Source organism: Schistocerca americana, chromosome 1, assembly GCF_021461395.2.
Source record: "Schistocerca americana isolate TAMUIC-IGC-003095 chromosome 1, iqSchAmer2.1, whole genome shotgun sequence".
NCBI lineage: Eukaryota > Metazoa > Arthropoda > Insecta > Orthoptera > Acrididae > Schistocerca > Schistocerca americana.
In genome coordinates this window covers 548,070,625-548,096,092 of record NC_060119.1, presented here as the reverse complement: position 1 = coordinate 548,096,092, position 25,468 = coordinate 548,070,625, and the positions used below count along the sequence as shown (strand labels likewise).

General features: G+C 43.9%; 1 protein-coding gene across 1 annotated transcript in view; it reads right to left on the bottom strand.

Moving 5' to 3' along the window:
* Positions 1-25,468, bottom strand: part of LOC124575954 — an 86,217-nt gene that overhangs the window by 29,413 nt on the left and 31,336 nt on the right. Inside the window, exons 6-7 of the mRNA XM_047131199.1 lie at positions 19,458-19,645; positions 19,147-19,375 (exon numbers count right to left, since the gene is read on the bottom strand). Coding sequence (XP_046987155.1) covers positions 19,147-19,375; positions 19,458-19,645 — 417 coding nt within the window. The remainder of the gene's footprint in view (positions 1-19,146; positions 19,376-19,457; positions 19,646-25,468) is intronic.

Sequence of the window (25,468 nt, the reverse complement as noted above, 5' to 3'; positions counted from 1 at the left end):
AGTTTAAGAGATTAGTCAGGAAGAATCAGTACGCAAAGAGGTACGACGTGGAAGTACTATGGAATGACGAGATGCACTTGAAGTTCTCTAAGGCTATAGATGCAGCAATAAGGAATAGCTCAGTAGGCACTACAGTTCAAGATGAATGGATATTTCTAAAACGGATAATCACAGAAGTTGCGAAGAAAAACATTGGTACAAAGATGATAATGCGATGAAGCCATGGGCAACAGAAGAAATATTTCAGCTGATCAGTGAAAGAAGGAAGTACAAAAATGTTCAGGGAAATTCAGGTATATAGAAATAAAAGTCGGTGATGAATAAAATAAATAGGAAGAGCAAGGAAGCTAAGACCGAAATGGCTGCATGAAAAGTGAAGTAATCGATAAAGAAATGATGGTCGGAAGAACTGACTCAACGTACAGGGGAGTCAAAACAACTTTCGTGAAATTAAAAGCAAGGGCGGTAACATTAATAGTGCAGTGGGAATTCCACTGTTAAATGCAGAGGAGAGAGCGAGTAGGTGGAAAGATAACACTGAAGGCCTCTATGAGGGTAAAGGTTTGTCTGAGTGATAGAAGAAGAAGCAGGGGTCGATTTAGAGGAGATAAGGGATCCAGTATTGGAATCAGAATTTAAGAGAGCTTTGAAGGAGTTAAGATCAAATAAGGCAGAAGGGATGGATAAAATTCCATCATAATTTCTAAAATTATTGGGGAAGTGGCAACAAAAAGACTATTCACTTTGTTGTAGAATGTATGGCTCTGGCGACATATCATCTGACTTTCGGAAAAATAACATTCACACAATTCCAAAGACTGCGAGAGCTGACAAGTGCGAGAGTTATCGCACAATCAGCTTAACACCTCATGCACCCAAGTTACGGACAGGAAGAATGGAAAAGAAAATTGAGGACGTATTAGATGACGATCAATTTGGCTCTAGGAAAGGTACAGGCACCAGAGAGGCAATTATGACGATGCGGTTGATAATGGAAGCAAGACTAGAGGAAAATGAAGACACGTTCATAGGATTTGTCGACCTGGAAAAGAGTACGACAGTGTAAAATATGTTCGAAATTCTGAGAAAAATAGGGATAAGTTATAGGGGGAGGCGGGTAATGTACAATATTTAAAAGTGCCAAGAGGGAATAATAAGAGTGGACGATCAAGAACGAGGTGCCCAGATTAAAAACGTTGTAAGACGAGGATACAGTCTTTCACCCCTGCTGTTCAATCTGTGCATCGAAGAAGCAATCATGGAAATAAAAGTAATGTTCAGGAGTGGAATTAAAATTCAAAGTGAAAGGATATCAGTGACACGATTCGCTGACGACATTGCTATCCCGAGTGAAAGTGAAGAAGAATTATATGATCTGCTGAATGGAATGAACAGTCTAATGACTAAAGAATATGGATTGAGAGGAAGAAAGACGAAAGTAACGATAACTAGCAGAAATTAGAACAGCGAGCAACTTAACATCAAGACTGATTATCACAAAGCAAATGAAGTTAAGGAATTCGTGCAACCTAGGCGGCAAGATAACCAATGACGGACGGAGCAAGGAGGACATGAAATGTTTTCCAAGCAGCCTAACATGACTGTTTCCAGTCAATGGTCGTTTCAGTTGAACCAGAGGACCCATTCTAATCCAAGTAAAGACAGTGCACACTATTATGGAGCCACCACCAGTTTGCACAGTGCCTTGTTGAGAACTTGGGTCCATGGCTTCGTGGATGAGCGCCACACCCGCGCGCTCCCATCAGCTCTTACCAACTGAAATCGTGACTCATTTGACCAGGTCACGGCTAACCAGTCGTCTAGCGTCCAACCGACATGGTGACGAGCCAAGGAGAGGCGCTGCAAGCGATGTCGTGCTGTTAGCAAAGACACTCCCGTCGGTCATCTGCCGCCATAGCCCGCTAACGTCACATTTCGCCGCACTGTCTTAGCGGATACATTCGTCGTACGTCCCAAATCGGCTTCTGCGGTTATTTCACGCAGTGTTTCTATGCTATTAACAATGACAACTTCACGTAAACGCCGCTGCTCTCGGTCGTTAAGTGAAGCCCTTCGGCCACTGCGTTGTCCTTGATGAGAGGTAATGCCTGAAATGTGGTATTCTCGGCACACTATTGACACCGTGAATCTCAGAATATTGCATTCCCTGACGATTTCTGAAATGGAATATCCTATGCTTCTAGCTCCAACTACCATTTCGTAGCCGGCCGCTGTGACCGAGCGGTTCTAGGGGCTTCAGTCTTGAAACACGCGATCGCCACGGTCGCAGGTTCGAATCCTGTCTCGGGCATGGATGTGTGTAATGTTCTTAGGTTAGTTAGGTTTGAGTAGTTCGAAGTTCTAGGTGACTGATGACCTCAGATGTTAAGTCCCATAGTGCTCACAGCCATTCTAACCATCCCGCGTTCAAGATCTTTTGATTCCTGTCGTGCGGCCATAATGACGTCGAAAGCCTTTTCACACAAATCGCCTGAGTACAAAATACATCTCCGCCTGTGCACTTCCCTTTTATACCTTGTGTGCGCGACACCTCCGCCATCTGCATGTGTGCAATCCCATGGCTTTTGTCACCTCAGTCTACGTGTATTGGCAGTATTTTCCGATAATCTGTCTCTCTCACTAAGCTTACTGAGCTTAGGAAACGCGGCTTGTTGAATTGTCTTTGCTCAAGAAGATGTGACCCAACAGCTGCCAGTTCTTCATTGCCTTTCACCACAATTAAACTTAATTTACGGAAGTACAAATCAGGTTTTTCTCTTGCAACTGCTAAAATTAAAAAGGTGAAAATATTGATTAGAGCTTTAAATGTGCATACAACACTTTCGTGGATGAACAACAACTACATCTATGTCTATACTCCGCAAGCTATTTCGTGGTCTGTGGCAAAGCATACTTTTTGCATCGCTGTCACTTCCCCCTTTGCTTTTCTAGCCGCGAATGGTCCACGGGAAGAACTATTGTCCAAATGTTCAAATGTGTGTGAATTCCTGAGGGACCAAACTGCTGAGGTCATCGGTCTCTAGACTTACACACTGCTTAAACTAACTTAAACTAACTTATGATAAGAACAACATACACACCCATGTCCGAGGGAGGACTCGAACCTCCGGCGGAAGGGGACGCGCCATCCGTACATGGCGCCTCAAACCGCGCGGCCACTCCGCGTGGCGAGGAACTATTGGTGGTAAGCCTCAGTGTGGACTCATATCTCTCTGGTGGCGCAGTGGCTAACACACTTGACTCGCATTCTTTAGGACGGCAGTTTAAATCAATTTCCAAATATCCAGATTTAAGTTTTTCACGATTTCGCTACACCGCTCCAGGCAAATGTACGGATGGTTCCTTGGAAGGGGCACGGACGACATCCCTCCCCCAGTCTCAAACAAAGCAATTCCAACTTCTGCACCGTCTCTACCAGCGTTGACGTTGACAGCACATTGAACCGTATCTTCTTTCCTTCGATTCCCCCTAATTTTACCTTCATGGGCTATGTGTTGTACATAGGAGGAGGCAATACATTGGATGACTCCTCTAGGAATGTATGCTCTCCGAATTTTAAGCGTAAACTGCACCATGATTCAAAAAGCCTCTCTTGCAGCTTCTGGCTCTGGAGTAGATTAAACAGGGTCGAGCGGCTGCTCATAAGCCACACATCACGCCGGTAAATGCCAAACGACGTCTCGCTTCGTGTAAGGAGCGTAAACATTGAAAGACTGAACAGTAACCCTGTAACGAAACATTCTGCTGTTCTTTGGACCTTCTCTGATTAACCAGTCAATCCTGTCTCCACAAAGTGCGCTTCCAGACTGGTGAGCAGTATTACAATACTGGTCCAACGAGAGTTTTCTAAGCTGCCTCCTCCATGGATGGACTACATGTGCTGACAATTCTCTCAATCTCGCATCTGCCTTACCTTCCATAAGTTATATGTGGTCGTATCATATTAAATCATATCGTACGCAAATTTCCAGACTTGTAAATATAAATACCGTGCGCAGGCCTTGGCGGGCGCGTCGGTACCGACTGATTATCGTGTCATCCTTTGCCAATGGCGTCATTAGATGCGGTGTGAAGGGCTGTGGGGTCAGCACACCACTCACCTGTCCATTGTCAGTTCTCGTGACCTGGAGCCGCAACTACTTGCTTAACTACCTCCACAATTGGCATTGGAAGCCTAAGTACAACCCGTTCAAGCCTTTCACCAAGGAAAAATCCCTGACAGTTGGAGGAATCGAACCTGTGTCTTCCGGACGCCAGTCAGCTGCAATGTGGCCTCCGCTACAGGGGCAGACACATGTTGTAAATATGTTGTAATTTTCTGTTTGTGTGTAAAGGGTGATGAGGAAGGTTTGTGTATATATTTTATAAACAAAATGGCTGAACTACTACGCCTCATCGCAAAGTAGGGCCTGATTTGCCGCGAAATGGAAACCACAGTGAAAATCCAATGAAGACTTGCACAGATCTGTTGGACAGTGTCTCTTGTAGGCCCATCGATCGTGTCTAGTTGCTCTTTTCAGTTCTGGGCGCACAGTGAGCACTTGAAGATGCCTGGATAAATATACCCTCCCGCCAAGTATGAGGAGGTGGTGAGAGATTTCGCCTGCTGTCATGCAGCCCACATAACACAACTGCCATGCGTTTCCTTCTTCATTAGACTTCTCGGCCGCGCTCTGCAGGGGCAATGAAGATGCTCCTTCAGCGTTTTTGATGCGAAGTGTTTGATCACCCACAATACAGCCGGTAATTGGCTCCCCTGTGTTTCATGTCTGCGCTAATGAGCCACTGCCTATGAATACAACATTCTGACACGGACAACGAGTTGTAGACCAGCGTAAAGAATTGGCGGAAAGTACATGCCGTGGCCTTCTATGACGAGGGTCTGGAAAGTTGGCGCAAAGCTACGACAAACGTATAAGTCGGAGCGGCTACTACGTAGAGAAGTAGCTGAAGGGCTTTTTATGGCGCTGAAGAAACTAAGATCATATGCGCTCATGTCAGAACCTTATAACACGAAGACAAAAAAGGAATTAAAAGTGGCTACCCTTTAATCCCGATAGATGGAAGGAAAAACACGTAAAAATTAAGACTTCCTCTTGGAGAAAAGTCCTCAAAATACGCAGTAGAGACAATGGAGGTCCTGAACTAAAGACTAAGATCTCCTTCACCATATTGCTACGACGGATGAAATATAAAACTCCGTCAACAGCCCGCGTGTCGTTCGCTAAAAGGGCCGATAACTCAGACGGCAAGTGGTTAAGAAAGGGGCATATGGTCAGTAAATGGCGAACCGTCAAAGGTTGATGACAATGAGAACAAAGTAGTGAGGGATCACCACTTAACAAACGGCAATGCCTAAAAGACAGTAGCCAATACGTAGCCTAGCTGAAAGGATCTCCTCGCGGCGAGAGGGCCAAGAGGAGGTCAGCCAAGCCAGGGGAAGAGGTTTAACTCCCTGGAACTTATTCACATGAAGAGAAGACCAGTGGTGATGACAAAGCGACACCACCTGCTGACAGACTTTACCAATAGTCCACGTACAGTATGTTAACGTTTGTTGATGAAGTCATGTCCCCTGAGAACTTTCGTGTCCTGCACTGTTTCAATCATTAAAGTTATGCTAGGATAATCAGTTACTCAACGTTCGTCTCTGAACCATAACGCTATGCAGTGACTCGTAAACAAAATTGCCAGAGAAGACCTCCAACCATAGATACTTACTGCCTCGCCTGTGAAGCCGTAGTAAGCCGCCTGTGTTTTATTAAAGTGAATGCGTGTAACGATTGTTCTGGAATCGTGTAATCATAAAATAATGCCTCCTTTTCCCCATTCGCTCATAATACATAACATTTTTTATGTTAAGAGTGAACTGCAAGTTCCTGCACCAAGCGTCGATCGTTCGCATGTCTTCCTGTATTTCCATACAGTTTTCCAGCTTTGTGACTTCTCTGTAGACAACAGCACCATCTGTGAAGAGTCTCATGGAACTTCCAACGTGATCCACCAGGTCACTTATATATATAAAAAAAAACTGTCCTGGCAGATTCAGACACTCATCATCGACCAGAAAAAACCGCTAAGGGTGGAAACTTGAAATCTGGAGAGGGTGTTGATCTTGTCATCGTTTAAGAGGGGATTTTTCGAAATTCGACTACTTAGCTTGTCAAATAGGGGATGAAACGTTTTTTGAAAGAATGTCACTGTTAAGGCAATTTCGAAACTAGAACAATGATGATTGGTATTTGGTTTCTCCATCAGACATAAAAAAATAAATGTTTCAGCGTTATTGTAAATTGGAGACAGTGGGAGAAAGCTTTTATAAAAAAAATTATTATTAAAGAACTACTAGTGCATTTTAAGCCGTATCTATGAAAATTGGTATTTGAGTTCTAGGTGGGAAACAAAAAAAACATGTTCACTGTTTTTGGAAATTCAACCCCTAAGGGGGAGAAATAGGTACTGAAACGTTTTATGAAAATATTTTATTACGAAAGAATTTTTAAAGCTAAATCCATCAAAACTTGTATTTGGCGTCACTGTTGTTTGTTGTTGTCTTCAGTCCTGAGACTGGTTTGATGCAGCTCTCCATGCTACTTCATCCTGTGCAAACTTCTTCATCTCCCAGTACTTACTGCAACCTACATCCTTCTGAATCTGCTTAGTGTATTCATCTCTTGGTCTCCCTCTTCGATTTTTACCCTCCACACGGCCCTCCAATGCTAAATTCGTGATCCCCTAATGCCTCAGAACATGTCCTACCAACCGGTCCCTTCTTCTTGTCAAGTTGTGCCACAGACTCCTCTTCTCCCCAATTCTATTCAATACCTCCTCATTAGTTATGTGATCTACCCATCTAATATTCAGCATTCTTCTGTAGCACCACATTTCGAAAGCTTCTATTCTCTTCTTGTCCAAACTACACTCCTGGAAATGGAAAAAAGAACACATTGACACCGGTGTGTCAGACCCACCATACTTGCTCCGGACACTGCGAGAGGGCTGTACAAGCAATGATCACACGCACGGCACAGCGGACACACCAGGAACCGCGGTGTTGGCCGTCGAATGGCGCTAGCTGCGCAGCATTTGTGCACCGCCGCCGTCAGTGTCAGCCAGTTTGCCGTGGCATACGGAGCTCCGTCGCAGTCTTTAACACTGGTAGCATGCCGCGACAGCGTGGACGTGAACCGTATGTGCAGTTGACGGACTTTGAGCGAGGGCGTATAGTGGGCATGCGGGAGGCCGGGTGGACGTACCGCCGAATTGCTCAACACGTGGGGCGTGAGGTCTCCACAGTACATCGATGTTGTCGCCAGTGGTCGGCGGAAGGTGCACGTGCCCGTCGACCTGGGACCGGACCGCAGCGACGCACGGATGCACGCCAAGACCGTAGGATCCTACACAGTGCCGTAGGGGACCGCACCGCCACTTCCCAGCAAATTAGGGACACTGTTGCTCCTGGGGTATCGGCGAGGACCATTCGCAACCGTCTCCATGAAGCTGCGCTACGGTCCCGCACACCGTTAGGCCGTCTTCCGCTCACGCCCCAACATCGTGCAGCCCGCCTCCAGTGGTGTCGCGACAGGCGTGAATGGAGGGACGAATGGAGACGTGTCGTCTTCAGCGATGAGAGTCGCTTCTGCCTTGGTGCCAATGATGGTCGTATGCGTGTTTGGCACCGTGCAGGTGAGCGCCACAATCAGGAGTGCATACGACCGAGGCACACAGGGCCAACACCCGGCATCATGGTGTGGGGAGCGATCTCCTATACTGGCCGTACACCACTGGTGATCGTAGAGGGGCCACTGAATAGTGCACGGTACATCCAAACCGTCATCGAACCCATCGTTCTACCATTCCTAGACCGGCAAGGGAACGTGGTGTTCCAACAGGACAATGCACGTCCGCATGTATCCCGTGCCACCCAACGTGCTCTAGAAGGTGTAAGTCAACTACCCTGGCCAGCAAGATCTCCGGATCTGTCCCCCATGGAGCATGTTTGGGACTGGATGAAGCGTCGTCTCACGCGGTCTGCACGTCCAGCACGAACGCTGGTCCAACTGAGGCGTCAGGTGGAAATGGCATGGCAAGCCGTTCCACAGGACTACATCCAGCATCTCTACGATCGTCTCCATGGGAGAATAGCAGCCTGCATTGCTGCGAAAGGTGGATATACACTGTACTAGTGCCGACATTGTGCATGCTCTGTTGCCTGTGTCTATGTGCCTGTGGTTCTGTCAGTGTGATCATGTGATGTATCTGACCCCAGGAATGTGTCAATAAAGTTTCCCCTTCCTGGGACAATGAATTCACGGTGTTCTTATTTCAATTTCCAGGAGTGTATTTATCGTCCATGTTTCACTTCCATACGTCACCGTTAGCAATAAAAAAAATACTTCTCTCAATATTTTCGGGAATTCAACCAATGCTGTTGTTGTTGTTGTTGTTGTGGCCTTCAGTCCAGAGGCTGGTTTGATGCAGCTCTCCATGCTACTATATCCTGTGGAAGTTTCTTCATCTCCAGGTAACTACTTCGACCTACATCCTTCTAAATCTGCTAAGTGTATTCATCTCTTGGTCTCTCTCTACCATTTTTACCCATCACGATGCCCTCGAGTTCTAAATTTGTGATCCCTTGATGCCTCAGATCATGTCCTATCAACCGACCCCTTCTTCTAGTCAAGTTGCGCCACAAAATCCTCTTCTCCCCAATTCTGTTCAGTATCTCCTCATTAGTTACATGATCTACACATATAATCTTCAGCATTCTTCTGTAGCACTACATTTCGAAAGCTTCTATTCTCCTCTTGCCTAAACTATTTATCGACCATGTTTCACTTCCGTACATGGGTGCACTCCATACAAATACTTTCAGAAAAGATTTAAAATCAATACTCGATGTTAACAAATTCCTCTTCTACAGAAAAGCTTTCCTTGCCATCGCCAGTCTACAGTTTATATCCTCTCTACTTCGACTATCACCAGTTATTTTGCTTCCCAAATAGCAAAACTCATTTACTGCTTTAAGTGACTCATTTCCTAATCTAATTCCCTCAGCATCACCTAATGGAATTTGACTACATTCCATTATCCACGTTTTGATGTTCATCTTATATCCTCCTTTCAAGACACTGTCCATTCCGTTCAACTGCTCTTCCAGGTCCTTTGCTGTCTCCGACAAAATAACAGTGTCAACGGCAAACTTCAAAGTTTTTATTTCGTCTCCATGGATTTTAATTCCTACTTAAAATTCCTCTTTTGTTTCCCTTACTACTTGCTCAATATACAGATTGAATATCATCGGGGATAGGCAACAACGCTGTCTCACTCCCTTCCCAACCACTGCTTCCCTTTCATGCCCCTCGACTCTTATAACTGTCACTTAGTTTCTGTACAAATTGTAAATAACCTTCGCTCCCTGTACTTGGTCCCTGCCACCTTCAGAATTTGAAAGAGAATATTACAATCAACATTCTCAAAAGCTTTCTCTAAGTCTACAAATGCTAGAAACGTAGGTTTGCCGTTCCTTAACCTATCTTCTAAAATAATTCCTGAGGTCAGTATTGCCTCACGTGTTCCAACATTTCTACGGAATCCAAACTGATCTTCCCGAGGTCGACTTCTGCCAGTTTTCCCATTCGTCTGTAAAGAATTCGTGTTAGCATTTTGCAACCGTGACTTATTAAACTGATAGTTTGGTAATTTTCACACCTGTCAACACCTGTGTTCTTTGGGATTATTATATTCTTGAAGTCTGAGGGTATTTCACCTGTCTCATACATCTTGGTCACCAGATGATAGAATTTTGTCAGGGTTGGCTCTCCTAAGGCTATCAGTAGTTTTAATGGAATGTTATGCACTCCCGGGGCCTTGTTTCGACTTAGGTCTTTCTGTGCTGTGCCAAATTCTTCACGCAGTATCGTATTTCCTATTTCATCTTCATCTACGTCCTCTTCCATTTCCTTAATATTGCCCTCAAGTACATCGCCCTTGTATAGACCCTCTATATATTCCTTCCACCTTTCTGCTATCCCTTCTTTGCATAGAACTGGTTTTCCATTTGAGCTCTTGATATTCATACTGTAAGAGGTCCATGACTAAGGAATTTATTGCTAGCGCACTCGAGCAGATGTAATTTCGATGGATTGTTCACGCGATGCCTGCGATATCTAAGCTATAAGAGAATCTCAGACCCGAGAGCAGTGTCGGCTGCAGTAAGAGCAGTGTCGGCAGTAGTGGTGTTAGCTCCCAGTCGGGCGGTTGGGCCGTCGTGCCTGAGAGATGTAGTATAAAGTAAAAACAGACGCGCGCATATCTAATTTGTTACAACTAAATTTGTACTATTGTTACATCAAGTCCCATGTAAGTGTTTTAAAAAATCTTTTAATAATAATCTTTTTTACAAAATTAACTTTTTGACAATCATTCATCTGAATTTAAAGAATTTACTAATTTCTGCAATCCATGGTCATCCCGATTATCATAAAGAAAAATCACTTGTTTCTTTTTATACATGACAAATCTAGCGGCCAGCATTGCACTGGGATGTGCCAGAAAAATTTCTTATAGGAGCAGATATATACGCGTTATCCGGCGACTTCAATGAGGTAAGAATATTCAATTTATTGAGAATGATCTTCCAGGGCCAAAACGCAGCACAGCTGACAATAATGCGTTCACTATGATGTTTGTAGTAGCTTACCCTTGCTCCTATTTTTTTATTCATTATTAAACCTACTCCTGCATTACCCATATTTGATTTTGGATTTATAACTCTGTATTCACCTGACCAGAAGTCTTGTTCCTCTTGATACCGAACTTCACTAATTCCCATTATACATAACTTTAACCGATCCATTTCCCTTGTTAAAATTTCTAACCTACCTACTGAGTTAAGGGATCTGACATTCCATGCTTTGTCAGAAGTACATGGAAAAAGAAACGGATCTTAAATATAGTAGTATTTACTAGGCATAATATGCGTTAATAAAATAATTTTGTTGTGATTACTACGCAAACCAATCAATACTGATGATAAAATAGATACCACGTTTAAATGTGATTCCATATCCTTTTGAGACGACAAGGTACACTGTTTCTATATTGTTCATATGTACGTGATCAATGTGTGTAAGAATATACAAGGTGAATCACCTAAAACTTGCGCCACAGCTATTGCACGAACGGTAAGTGCTACTGAAGTGCAGTTTCCACAGAACGGATTGGTAGTCAGGGGCTCGTATTGTTAGCCAATAAGCAGATTATAATGATATTCAAAAATTATATATTTTGTTCAGACATATGGTTTTTTAAATGGAACGATGCCTATTGACAGTAACAAACTAAAAGTAGGGTAAATTAGAACGTCAGTGGTGTTTATTGCAGGATTCTAGTGCGAGTCGTTTACGAGATATCGCATTTTGAAAAGTTCCTGCACTTGTACTACAGCTTTGGTAGCGCACACTAAAGAACAAGGGAAGTGCTTGCACCAATTGGGTTCAAAATGACCACCGGCAGCGGTAACACGCGCTTCCAGTCTGGTATGGAATGACTACTGCACACGTGCAAACTTTTAAGCGGAGATGTCCGAGTAGGCTATAGTAATACGTCGTTACATATAATCTAATGCAGTTGATGTGTCATTGTAGACAGCGTCTGTCAGCTTTCCCCACAGAAAAAAGTCTACAGCCATCGGATACGGGAACGAGCCGCCAAGGTAGAAATCTTCCGCGTCCAGTCCGCCGATTTGGAAACGATTCATGAACACAAGCTGTAGGATTTCGTGCGCTATGAGCAGGGCAGCCATCATGTTGATATCACAGGTTCCTCCTAGTATGCAGAGGAATGTCTTCTAGCATCCATGGAAGATAGCCTGTTACGAGGCTGCAATATCTCTGCGTGTTCAGTGTTGCAACTATGAAAGACGGGCCTATGAGCTGATGGTTCATTGTCACGCACCACACATTTACAGTCCATGGACGCTGACATTTCGCCTAACAAAGCAAATGGTGATTGTCTACGATCAATAGAACATGTTTCGGTGGTTTACCTACCCGTGCTTGGTAAAGGTGGTTCAATCACTAAACAAAAGACATGATACATCTGGAGTATTGTCTTAACGCCCACTACAATCGCTTAGTAGTGGGAAGGTGTCAGGGCCAGATGAGATACTTATAAAATTTTATAAAGATTACTCGAAAGAACTTGTTCCCTCTATAGCAGTAATTTACTGAAGAACGCTTGAGCAACGAAGGTTACCTAGCGACTGGAAGAAGGCGCATATCATTCCCGTTTTTAAGAAGGGCCGTAGGGCAGATGCACACAATTATAGACCTATACTGTTGACGTCAATCTGTTGTAGAATTATGGAACATATTTTCTACTCAAGAATTATGACGTTTTTGGAGAAGGAAAATCTCCTCTGTGAAAATCAACATGGATTCCGCAGACAGAGATCCTGCGAAACAGCTCGCTCTGTTTCTCCGTAGACAATGGCGCTTAGGTTGATGCCATGTTTCTTGACTTCAGGAAACCCCACTGCCATTTAGTGAAAAAAAATACGAGCTTATAGAGTATCGGAGCATATCTGCGACTGGATTCAAGACTTACCGGGGGGCAGAATTCAACACGTCGCTCTTAATGGAACAAAATCGACAGATGTTAATTTACGGTGTACCCCAAGGTAATGTGATATGACCGCTACTGTTTACATTATATGTAAATTGTCTAGTAGAAAGTGTCGGATGCTCTCTAAGATGATGATGTGGTTGTCTATACCAAATTAGCAACGACAGAAGATAGTAACTATTTGCAGTATGACCCCCAGAGAAATGATGAATGGTACTGGCTCTGGCAGTTGACCCTGAACGTAAATAATGTAACATATTTCGTATACATAGGAAAAGAAATCCACTTCTGTACAGCTACACTATTGATGACAAAACTCTGGAAACAGTATTTTTCGTAAAATATGTGGGAGTAAGTATCCGGAGCGACCGTAAATTGGATGATAATATAAAACAAATAATGAGAAAAGCAGGTGCAAGACGAAGATTCCTAGGAAGAATCTTAAGGAAACGTAACTCACCCACGAAGGAAATGGCTTACAAGGCGCTTGTTCGACCCATTTTTGAGTATTGTTCATCTGCTTGGGAGCCGTTCCAGAAGGGACCTCTTTCTTAGGTGAAATGTCAGCGTCCATGGAGTGTAAATGTGTGGTGCGTGACACTGATTCGAAAAAGACGATCGTGTAAAACCCAGCTGGCGCTATTCGTCCACGAGACTCAGAGGGCCATAGACACGGGGTCCCAGGTAAATGCCGTGTTTCTTGACTGCCGCAAGGCATTTGATACAGTTCCCCACAGTAGTTTAATGAACAAAGTAAAAGCATATGGACCATATGGACTCTCAGACCAATTGTGTGATTGGATTGAAGAGTTCCTAGATAACAGAACGCAGAATGTCATTCTCAATGGAGAGAAGTCTTCCGAAGTAAGACTGATTTCAGACGTGCCGCAGGGGAGTGTCGTAGGACCGTTGCTATTCAAAATACACTAGTGGGCATTAAAATTGCTACACCATGAAGGTGACGTGCTACACACGTGAAACGTTGTGACGCCTCGTGTAAGGAGGAGAAATGCGTATCATCACGTTTCCGACTTTGATAAAGGTCGGATTGTAGCCTATCGCGATTGCGGTTTATCGTATCGCGACATTGCTGTTCACGTTGGTCGACATCCTATTACTGTTAGTAGAATGTGGAATCGGTGGGTTCAGGAACGTCGTGCTGAATCCCAACGGCCTCGTATCACTAGAAGTCGAGATGATAGGCATCGTATCCGCATGGCTGTAACGGATCGTGCAGCCACATCTCGATCCCTGAGTCAACAGATGGCGACGTTTGCAAGACAACAACCACCTGCACGAACAGTTCGACGACGTTTGCAGCAGCATGGACTATCAGCTCGGAGACCATGGTTGCGGTTACCCTTGACTCTGCATCACAGACAGGAGCGCCTGCGATGGTGTACTCAACGACGAACCTGGGTGCACGAATGGCAAAACGTCATTTTTTCGGATGAATCAAGGTTCTCTTTACAGCATCATGATGGTCGCATCCGTGTTTGGCAACATCGCGGTGAACGCACATTGGAAGCGTGTATTCGTCATCGCCGTACTGGCGTATCACCCAGCGTGATGGTATGCGGTGCTATTGGTTACACGTCTCGGTCACCTCTTGTTCGCATTGACGGCACTTTGAACAGTGGGAGTTACATTTCAGATGTGTTACGACCCGTGGCTCTACCCTTCATTCTATCCCTGCGAAACCCTACGTTTCAGCAGGATAATGCACGGCCGCATGTTGCAGGTCCTGTACGGGCCTTCCTGGATACAGAAAATGTTTGACTGCTGCCCTGGCCAGCACATTCTCCAGATCTCTCACCAAATGAAAAGGTCTGGTCAATGGTGGCCGAGCTACTGGATCGTCTCAATACGCCAGTCACTACTCTTGATGAACTGTGGTATCGTGTTGAAGCTGCATGGGCAACTGTACCTGTACACGCCTTCCAAGTTCTGTTTGACTGAATGCCCAGGCGTATCAAGGCCCTTATTACGGCCAGAGGTGGTTGTCCTGGGTACTGATTTCTCAGGATCTATGCACCCAAATTGCATGAAAATGTAATCACATGTCAGTTGTAGTATAATATATTTGTCCAATTAACACCCGTTTATCATCTGCATTTCTTCTTGATGTAGAAATTTTAATGGCCAGTAGTGTATATATAAATAACCTTGTGGATAACATCGTAAGTTCACTGAGGATATTTGCGTATGATGGTGTAGTATATCGAGAGGTTGTAAATATGGAAAATTTTACTAAAATGCAGGAGGATCTGCAACGAATTGACGCATGGTGCAGGGAATGGCAATTGAATCTCAATGTAGACAAGTGTAACGTGCTGCGAAAACATAGAAAAAAAGATCCTTTATCATTTAGCTACAATATGGCAGGTCAGCAACAGGAAGCAGTTAATTCGATAAATTGTCTGGGAGTACGCATTACGAGTGATTTTAAATGGAATGACCATATAAAATTAATCGTCGGTAAAGCAGATGCCAGACTGAGATTCATTGGAAGAATTCTAAGGAATGCAATCCGAAAACAAAGGAAGAAGGTTACAGATCACTTGTTCGTCTATTGCTTGAATACTGCTGACCGGTGTGGGATCGATACCAGATAGGGTTGATAGAAGAGACAGAGAAGATCCAACGGAGAGGAGCGCGTTTCGTTACGGGATCATTTAGTAATCGCGATAGCGTTACCGAGATGATATATAAACTCCAGTGGAAGACTCTGCAAGAGAGACGCTCAGTAGCTCGGTACGGGCTTTTGTTCAAGTTTCGAGAACATACCTTCACCGGGGAGTCAAGCAGTATATTGCTCCCTCCTACGCATATCTCGCGAAGAGACTATGAGGATAAAATCAGAGAGATTAGGGCCCACACAGAGGCATACCGAGAATCTTTCTTTCCACGAACAATACGATACTGGAATAGAAGGGAGAACCGATAGAGGTACTCAAAGTACCCTCCCCCACACACCGTCAGGTGGCTTGCGGAGTATGGATGTAGATGTAGATGTAGAAGTGATGGAGAACATCCAATGAAGAGTGGCACATTTCGTCACGGGGTCGTTTAGTCGGCACGAGACCGTTACGGTGGTGCTCACCAAATTCCAGTGGCAGACATTACAAGAGAGGCATTGTGCATCATGGAAAGATTTAGTATTGGATTCTAGAGAGCACTTTCCGGGAAGAGTCGGACAACATATTAATTCCCTCTGCATACGTCTCGAGAAATTAGAATCAATACAGAGGCTTAACGACAGGTTTTCTTCCCATGGGTTGTTCACGGGTGGAACAGGATTGGAGAGATCGTTTAGCAGTAGAAAAAGTACCCTCCGCCACACACCATTAGGTGTCTTGCGGAGTATGATGTAGAAGCAGACGTACAGAAGTTCTCATAGGCGTTCCCATGCACCTCTTGATGGAGAGAGATGTGACAGGGATGGAACCTATGTCGATGGAGAATGCGTAGGACACTTGCCTGACTCGTGACACTTCCTTGTGCGATTGCGCGGCAGCTAACGTGCGGAGCAACTGCAGCAGCAGAAAGGACATTAATTTCCTCCTCTTCTCTCGTCACTTATTTCCTTCTGTTACGTTGTCTACGTGTTACACTACCATCTTCACGTAACTGGTTAAAGAGTTTGATAAATAACTGCAGTGGTGGTTGACGTCTATTGGGATATCATGCGCATACACCGTTCAAGAACGAACTGCATTCTGCCTATAGTCTCCATACACTATGAGCATGTCGGCTTTTTCTACACTGGTAAATTCTATCGTCCACTCGCAAACATAAGAACATCGTACCTAGCAACTGTGGAGCTTGAATGGCACAAACAAATGTCGATGTGGGAGCTCTTCATAACACGATATCTCGTGACCGACTCGCACTAGAATCCTGCAACAAATACTACTGACTACTTATTTACACTAATTTTAATTTGTTAATGTTCATAGGCATTAACCATTTTAAAAAGTCTATGTTGCACAAAAAATACACTTTAAAACTGTTATTACAACTGTTTATTCGCTGACAATGCGAGCCCCTGACTACCAATCCATTCTGTGAAAACGATACATCAATAGCACTTCCCATTTCCGCAATATTTGCGGTGCATGTTTTAGGTGATTCTCCCTACATCAGTTAAAACCTTAAAAAATGTGTCGAAATGTTATACGAAAATTTGCTTTATTAAATTTAAAAACCCTGTGTGCAAGTTAGTTTGCATAGACTAGATACACTGTTTGGACCCTGTGTAGATTTTCACATGAGCAGTGGGTGTATCAACAACTTTGGAACATCAACAGCGTGTATTCAAAATATTAAGATGTCTATGTTCCTCCAACAACCGACGGAAATTCCGTAAATACATACAAATACGGCCAAAGAAAAAAAGAGACAGAGAGAGATCCGCGCAGCTAATACAGTACACTACATTACTTATAAGTTACGACGTTACTTATACCACTAAAGTTCGCTCTCCCTTAAGAATGACATGCTGTATTTTCAATATAATCACGCAATGCTTTCTGGACGTCAAGGAACATTACGTATACCTGCGTGCCAGCATCTACTGCTTTCTCTACCTCGTGGAGAAGCAGCGCAAAATGTTTTCACACTGTCTGTTTTCGGAATCCATATCGATCTCTACAGAGGAGACTATCGGTCGTTAGAAATGATATAATTCACCAAATCGAAATTTCCAAAATTCTACTACAGTTCAACGACACATGCATAGGCTTCAAACCGACGACCCTTGTTGTAAACGGGAGAGATCTCAACCTCTCCCGAATCCCTGGGAATGCTTTGTATCTTTAGCGGCCTGCGGTACAATAACGCTAGAAGAGGAGCAAGATGTTTCACAAACATGCAGCAATGGACGCTAAAATAGAAATATTTACCCGTAATGTTGGAGGTTTCATCTGTAGGCTCCCTGCAGGCCCAGACAATTGAGTAGCTGTCGTAGTCAGTGTCCAAGACCCAATACGGACCCGTCACTGTCAACATACAAAGAAACAAGCATATTTCAACACGGAAATGTACTTGTAAGTTTCCTACAACTTACAAACCAAAAGAAATATACACACATCAATAAAGGTTTTGCATCACCCCAGTTACCAGAATGCCTGAAGATAGACGTTGACTATGGATATTGTATCACAGACACAGTCCATTTGACTGTTCAGAGATGTCACTAAACCCGCCCAAACATGTAAACAACCATGCATGAGCAGCACCTATTAGACAGAGGAGTCTGATCAGTTCCAGTGTTGTCCGGACATGGAAGAGATACATGGAGACAGGAACTGCCTATGACATGCCTCGCTCAGGCCTCCCAAGGGCTGCAACTGCAGTGGATGACCGCTACCTACGGATCATGGCTCGGAGGAACCCTGACAGCAACGCCACCATGTCGAATAATGTTTTTCGTGCAGCCACAGGACGTCGTTCTACAACTCAGACTGTGTGCAATAGGCTGCATGTTGAGCAACTTCACTCCCGACGTCCAAGGCGAGGTCCATCTTTGCAACCACAACACCACGCAGCGCGGTACAGATGAGCAAAACAACATGCCGAATGGACCGCTCAGGATTGACATGACGTTCTCTTCACCGATGAGTGTCGGATATGCCTTCAACCAGACAAACGTCGAAAACGTGTTTGGAGGCAAGCTGGTGAGGCTGAACGCCTTAGACATGCTGTCCAGTGAGTGCAGCAAGTTGGAGGTTCCCTGATGTTTTGGGGTGGCATTATGTGAGGCGGGCGTACGCCGTTGGTGGTCATGGAAAGCGCCTTAACGGCTGTACGATACGTGAATGCCATCCTCCGACCGAGAGTGCAAACATATTGGCAGGATATTGGCGAGGCATTCTTCTTCATGGACGACAATTCGCGCCCCCATGGTGTACATCTTGTGAAAGACTTCCTTCAGGATAACGACATCGTTCGAGTAGAGTGTCAGCATGTTCTCCTGACATGAACCCTACCGAACATGCCTAGGATGGATTTAAAAGGGCTGTATACGGATGACGTGACCCACCAACCACTCTGAGGGATCTACGCCGAATCGCCGTTGAGGAGTGGGAGAATCTGGACCAACGGTGCCTTGATGTGCATGCATCAGTGCAAGATTACATGCTACTGGGTATTAGAGGTACCGGTGTGTACAGCAGTGTGGACCACCACCTCTGAAGGTTTCGCTGTATGGTGGTACGACATGCAATGTGTGGTTTTCAAGAGCAATGGAAAGGGCGAAAATGAAGTTTATCTTGATCTATAGTCCAATTTTCTTTACAGGTTCCGGAACTCTCGGTGATGCAAACCTTTTTTTGTGTATTTGGAGTATATTTATGTAGAATGGGCCTTAGATATAAAATCCTTTAGGATATTTCGTTGATTATTAAATATTATATACGCTCGCATTCAGTTATTTGACACATGAAATAGTGGGGCCAATACTTTCTTGAGGTCACACGCAAATTACTCCTTGCTGACCTGGTACGCCTGGGAGATGCACCGTGAATTTGGCCTCTCCAGAGTCAGGGTCGTCCCACTCGGCCCATCCGATGATATCGTTGAAGGCCCCCGCAGCCGTGCTGAACAGTCTGTTGTGTATGGTGACGTTGTTCTCGCCAGCCACTGTGTACTCTGCCGTGATGCACTGCCCGCCCTCCTCGAAGGGAGCCTCTCCCAACCTGGCGATCTCGTGCCACACGCCCTGATACTGTACAGACGCACAGGTGGTATAATGGTCAGTAGCTGTTCACAGCCACAATCGCAACTGCCGTAACTACTTCGAGTGTTACCTGAGAAGCATCAAATTCGGTGACAACGGCCTTGTCGCATGTGCTGACTCTGACAGTGCACTGTTGTGGGTCCTGTGGGGTGTCTGTGTAGCGGCTCCGAGGCAGACCCAGGGCCTCCAGCTTGTCATTCACCTGCTGCTTCTGCTCTGCTGTCAGCTGGGCACTCCGTGATAGGATCCATGAGTTCTCTGAAAAACAAAAGATAAGGCCGTGTTTGCATTTGCCATTTTTGCTACTTTCTAGTCCAGAATTCAGTGATTCACTCTCGACCGTCGATTCTTCCTATGGGAACGACATATAACTGATGACACGTTGAGTTCTACAGCGCTACAGCACATTTGGTTCACTCATCTGTATATAGTTACTGCACTGCACCTTTTTCACATGTGGACGAAATATGGAAATGGTTCGTCATGATAAATTTAATTTTATAATTGGTTATTTCCCTGCTATGATACTTACATCTAGTTGTATGTTTGTTTGATGGTTTACAGTGGGAAATTGCCAGATTGAATAGTGGCCATAGTATGGATACTGACCCACGCCGTTCTGCACCGAGAAGTGCAGCAACAATGTGATAGCTGTAGGAAGGAAGATTTTTATCCAATCCAGAGCGAAATTACGACATTGCTGCTTTGGTTGGTCGTTTGGACAGTGATTATGATCAGTAACATTTTGTCAAGACGTCTTGTACGCCTGTTGTAGATGGTCGTCGGTTTCGCCTTGTAGTTTGTCGCAACACTGTTCTCACTAATCGAATGCACTATTACCGGAATATATCGTATTACGCTCTTTGTCACTTTTTCAGTACCGCATTCACATCGGTAATTTCTTCATGCTTATATAATCTATTATTTTGATTGTATTGCAGGAAAATCTCTTAACAGCTCTTTTCCTTCTGTAATTTGAATATATAGTATCTAATTTATTTAATTTGTAGAGTGGTGTAGCTTCGGTATGGGAACAGAGTAGCCATGTCGCGCCTGGAACAGATTACAGACAATTTTTATTTTTTTGCGGGAAAAAAGAAACGCATTCAGATAGATTTGTTTTAATTATTGTTTTGAAGGGAATCATCGACTTGATTTAATAACATTCCGACTCACAGCCTTGGTTACTATGCTATAGATCTAAGCGATATGTAGAGTAACTTACACATTTTTTGAAAGAAAATCCTTATTTCGACAGAAGTCCCCAAAAAGCATAAAGTTTATGAGCAATTTTCGATATCCGTGTTGCACTTGAAATATTGGTAGTTGCCTGTTACGCAGTACTTGATAGTAATTCTTTCTTTTATGAATTGCGATGCATATTTCACTTTATACTGGGAGTTGTTGCTCTAAACCTGTTCTCGTATATCGATAAAAGCTTTTATGCAATCCCTTTGCTAAGCCACTATGTCATTCTGAACTCTTTGAAGAGTTGGTTTTTTCTAGACAAACAGTGATTGTTCGTTGGTTACAAACCATGTGGATCTCTATTTTTGAAAAGTATTAGCGTTTCTAGTACGTTCCAGTTCTGAGTTACATTCAAGACTAGGCAATGTTGAGATGTCTTTCATGTGTTGGAGATACGTGCTGTTAAGCAGAAATTATCACGTAAATGGAATCATGTAAGATCAGTCCAACTTATGTTCGGTGACCAAGTTTAATTTTTCAGGCGAGATTAGCTTGGGAATGTTTATTGGTATGATTCCACGCTCAGGTATTCGGTTACGTGTTTCCGCGCATTTAAATGGGTGCCGATAAGCTGCTAATTCAGTGTAGTCTGGAAGATGGTGATAGCAAGATATATTACTTTATTCACTTCCTGGTATGATAAATTGAAAGACGTGACCCCGCTTCTGAAATGTGTAGGTTTATTTCCTTGAACAATTATAATTGCAAGTTTGAAGTCCTCGGCTGTAAGCAATGGTAAGGGGCACTGGTTGGGAAGGTAATCTATTGCATATATGAGAGATAGTCAAGTGAAAACCAAGGCCCGCCAGAATGGGACCATGAAACGGTACCATTCAAAAGCAATCACCACATGCGTTAGGACATTTATACTACTGGGAGATTAGACGATCCGTTCCCGTGTCGTAGAAGGCGGTCGTCCGCTGATGCATTAGTAGCTATACTCTTGCACTTCCTCGTCATATTGAAATTTACGTCAAGGCATGTCTTTCATCAGGTCGCCTAAGATGTGAATACGTACGGTGAAAGATCCGGCTCCATAGACGATGTCGCTTAGCCTTCGTCCGACTGAAAGTGAACGGATGTACGTTATCATGCAACAGGATGATTCCGTCCGACAGCGTTCCTGGGCGTTTCGACTTAATGGTGCGTCGCAGTTTCTACAAAGTGTATTGATATCGCTGTGCATTGATAGTGGTTCCATGCTCGAGGAACTCTATGCGAAGAGGGTGACGATGATGATGATAATGATGATGATGATGTTTGGTTTGTGGGAAGCTCAACTGCGTGATTATCAGCGCCGGACAAATTCCCAACCTTTGCTCAATCCAATCACGCCACTTTCATGAATGATAATGAAATGATGAGGACAACACAGACACTCAGACACCCTCTTGGACGATAACGCCCGTCCCCATACTGCCAATCGGACGATGGCTACGATTCGGCGATTTGGTTGGGAAACACTGCAAGATCCTCTATACCGCCCGAATCTTTCACCGTGTGAAATTGCACATCATGGCGACATAAACATAGGTATTCGTAGACGCCGGTTTCAGTCGGACGTGGAAGTGAAGGAGTCCGCGGCCGATCGTGTCATAAACAGGAACTGATCGTCTTGTCTCCCGGTCACACAAATGTCTTCACGCGTATAGTGATTACTTTTGCTTAGAACAATTCGATGGTCCCTTTGTGGTGGGTGTTCGGTTTTCCTTTGACTGCTACTTATAAAACATGGTAGTTGGTGAGCGTTACTCACGTTAGTTGATAGTTCCACGATAAAGTGAGATATCGCTGAACTGGCTCTAATTTCAGATTCTCACTAATGGTAACTTTATCACGAAATGTGCATGTAAAGAGTAGAGAGTGCCAAAAACACGGCTGGTAGTAGCAGTAACATGTGCGATGTTCAGGCAAAGAAAATGCTTCTCAGGAATGATTTGCACAAATCTATGGTTGATGTAGGTAACTATGATTTAGATAAAATTCTTAAACAAGTACCTGAACGCAAATAAGAGTCAAAGGTTGTTGCTAATCAAGTAAATATGAGGAATTTTTTAAGCAAGTAAGGCGTGTCCATCACCGTTGCTTACATGAGTGATCGTAGCAGTGAGATGGTAGAAATGTTAATGAACATCCTTAGCTCTGTTTACGTGGCGACAACAAAACTGATTTTATATTGTACTGTACCATAGATTAACTTTTGAGGTTGATATGCTTAAATGTTTCAAAATATCGCATGTTCAAGTTTTAGTATCATAAACTGAACAGTTCAGATTTTTTAAATCTGCATTTCTGAACGGCTTCATAGCAACATTCCATTAATTCTCCCAGCGCATAAACAGTGGTAAATAAATGGTAAGTGATGTTAAGTGGACAGAGTTTGCAGGTAAACGATGTTAAGTAAAGAATGGGGTATTTGTAACAATCAAATTTTGGGTAGAATTTACGATTTTAAAAACGTGTCATTACTCTGGGAGTATCAGAAAACAATTCCCATCTGAATAAAAAATCATATTGCATTTACTAAAATATCTTCTTTATGAGATTTTATTGAAATTTTACTGCGCTATTTCTCAAAACACCCTACTTGACCCTTACCATTTTGTTACAGCTGAGGTCGTCATTTCATGAATGATGTTATCTTTCTTCAACAATCTGTGATGAAGTAATGGGGCTTCTTTCTTAATGAATAAAAAGAATTATCATAAGTGAAATAAAACAGGCCAAGTATTTCTCTGTAATAGTAGGTTCTACTGCGGATATTTCACATATTGATCAATTATCTTTCATATAAAGGTATGTGAACGAGAATGGTGAACCTGTTGAATGTTTCCATTTGTTTTTACCGAACCCGGGCCACAAGTACGAAAACTTTTCTGAGGTCGTACCAAAAGTCCTGTCTACAAATTTCATTGATATTAGTGACTGTAGAGGCTAGTCATACAGGGTGTTTCAAAAATGACCGGTATATTTGAAACAGCAATAAAAACTAAACGAGCAGCGATAGAAATACACCGTTTGTTGCAATATGCTTGGGACAACAGTACATTTTCAGGCAGACAAACTTTCGAAATTACAGTAGTTACAATTTTCAACAACAGATGGCGCGGCGGTCTGGGAAACTCTATAGTACGATATTTTCCACATATCCACCATGCGTAGCAATAATATGGCGTAGTCTCTGAATGAAATTACCCGAAACCTTTGACAACGTGTCTGGCGGAATGGCTTCACATGCAGATGAGATGTACTGCTTCAGCTGTTCAATTGTTTCTGGATTCTGGCGGTACACCTGGTCTTTCAAGTGTCCCCACAGAAGGAAGTCACAGGGGTTCATGTCTGGCGAATAGGGAGGCCAATCCACGCCGCCTCCTGTATGTTTCGGATAGCCCAAAGCAATCACACGATCATCGAAATATTCATTCAGGAAATTAAAGACGTCGGCCGTGCGATGTGGCCGGGCACCATCTTGCATAAACCACGAGGTGTTCGCAGTGTCGTCTGAGTCAGTTTGTACCGCCACAAATTCACGAAGAATGTCCAGATAGCGTGATGCAGTAATCGTTTCGGATCTGAAAAATGGGCCAATGATTCCTTTGGAAGAAATGGCGGCCCAGACCAGTACTTTTTGAGGATGCAGGGACGATGGGACTGCAACATGGGGCTTTTCGGTTCCCCATATGCGCCAGTTCTGCTTATTGACGAAGCCGTCCAGGTAAAAATAAGCTTCGTCAGTAAACCAAATGCTGCCCACATGCATATCGCCGTCATCAATCCTGTGCACTATATCGTTAGCGAATGTCTCTCGTGCAGCAATGGTAGCGGCGCTGAGGGGTTGCCGCGTTTGAATTTTGTATGGATAGAGGTGTAAACTCTGGCGCATGAGACGATACGTGGACGTTGGCGTCATTTGGACCGCAGCTGCAACACGGCGAACGGAAACCCGAGGCCGCTGTTGGATCACCTGCTGCACTAGCTGCGCGTTGCCCTCTGTGGTTGCCGTACACGGTCGCCCTACCTTTCCAGCACGTTCATCCGTCACGTTCCCAGTCCGTTGAAATTTTTCAAACAGATCCTTTATTGTATCGCTTTTCGGTCCTTTGGTTACATTAAACCTCCGTTGAAAACTTCGTCTTGTTGCAACAACACTGTGTTCAAGGCGGTGGAATTCCAACACCAGAAAAGTCCTCTGTTCTAAGGAATAAACTATGTTGTCCACAGCACACGTGCACGTTGTGAACAGCACACGCTTACAGCAGAAAGACGACGTACAGAATGGCGCACCCACAGACTGCGTTGTCTTCTATATCTTTCACATCACTCGCAGCGCCATCTGTTGTTGAAAATTGTAACTACTGTAATTTCGAACGTTTGTCCGCCTGAAAATGTACTGTTGTCCCAAGCATATTGCAACAAACGGTGTAATTCTATCGCTGCTCGTTTAGTTTTTATTGCCGTTTCAAATATACCGGTCATTTTTGAAACACTCTGTATGACAATGCAAGCAATATTCAGGAACCTACAGTGGTTTGTAGGCACGCGTTAAGGAACGAAATCCGAAAACGCATTATGTGCCTTGTGCAGCACTAGTGCTGCAAGCTGTTGTCGGGAAGCAAGTTCATTTTTTAGTGTAGTGCAAAACCTTAATAATTTTTTCTCTGCTTCGACACGGTGCTGGGATGAACTTCTTTCTTTCATGAAACCAAGGAGCAAAACGGTGGAAAGTTTATCATAAACACGTTGTTCAGCAAGAGAGGAAGCGTGTGTAAGACTATTTGAAAACTGGGAGGACATTATCAATGCCCTCACACATTTTGCCAATAATACGTTTGA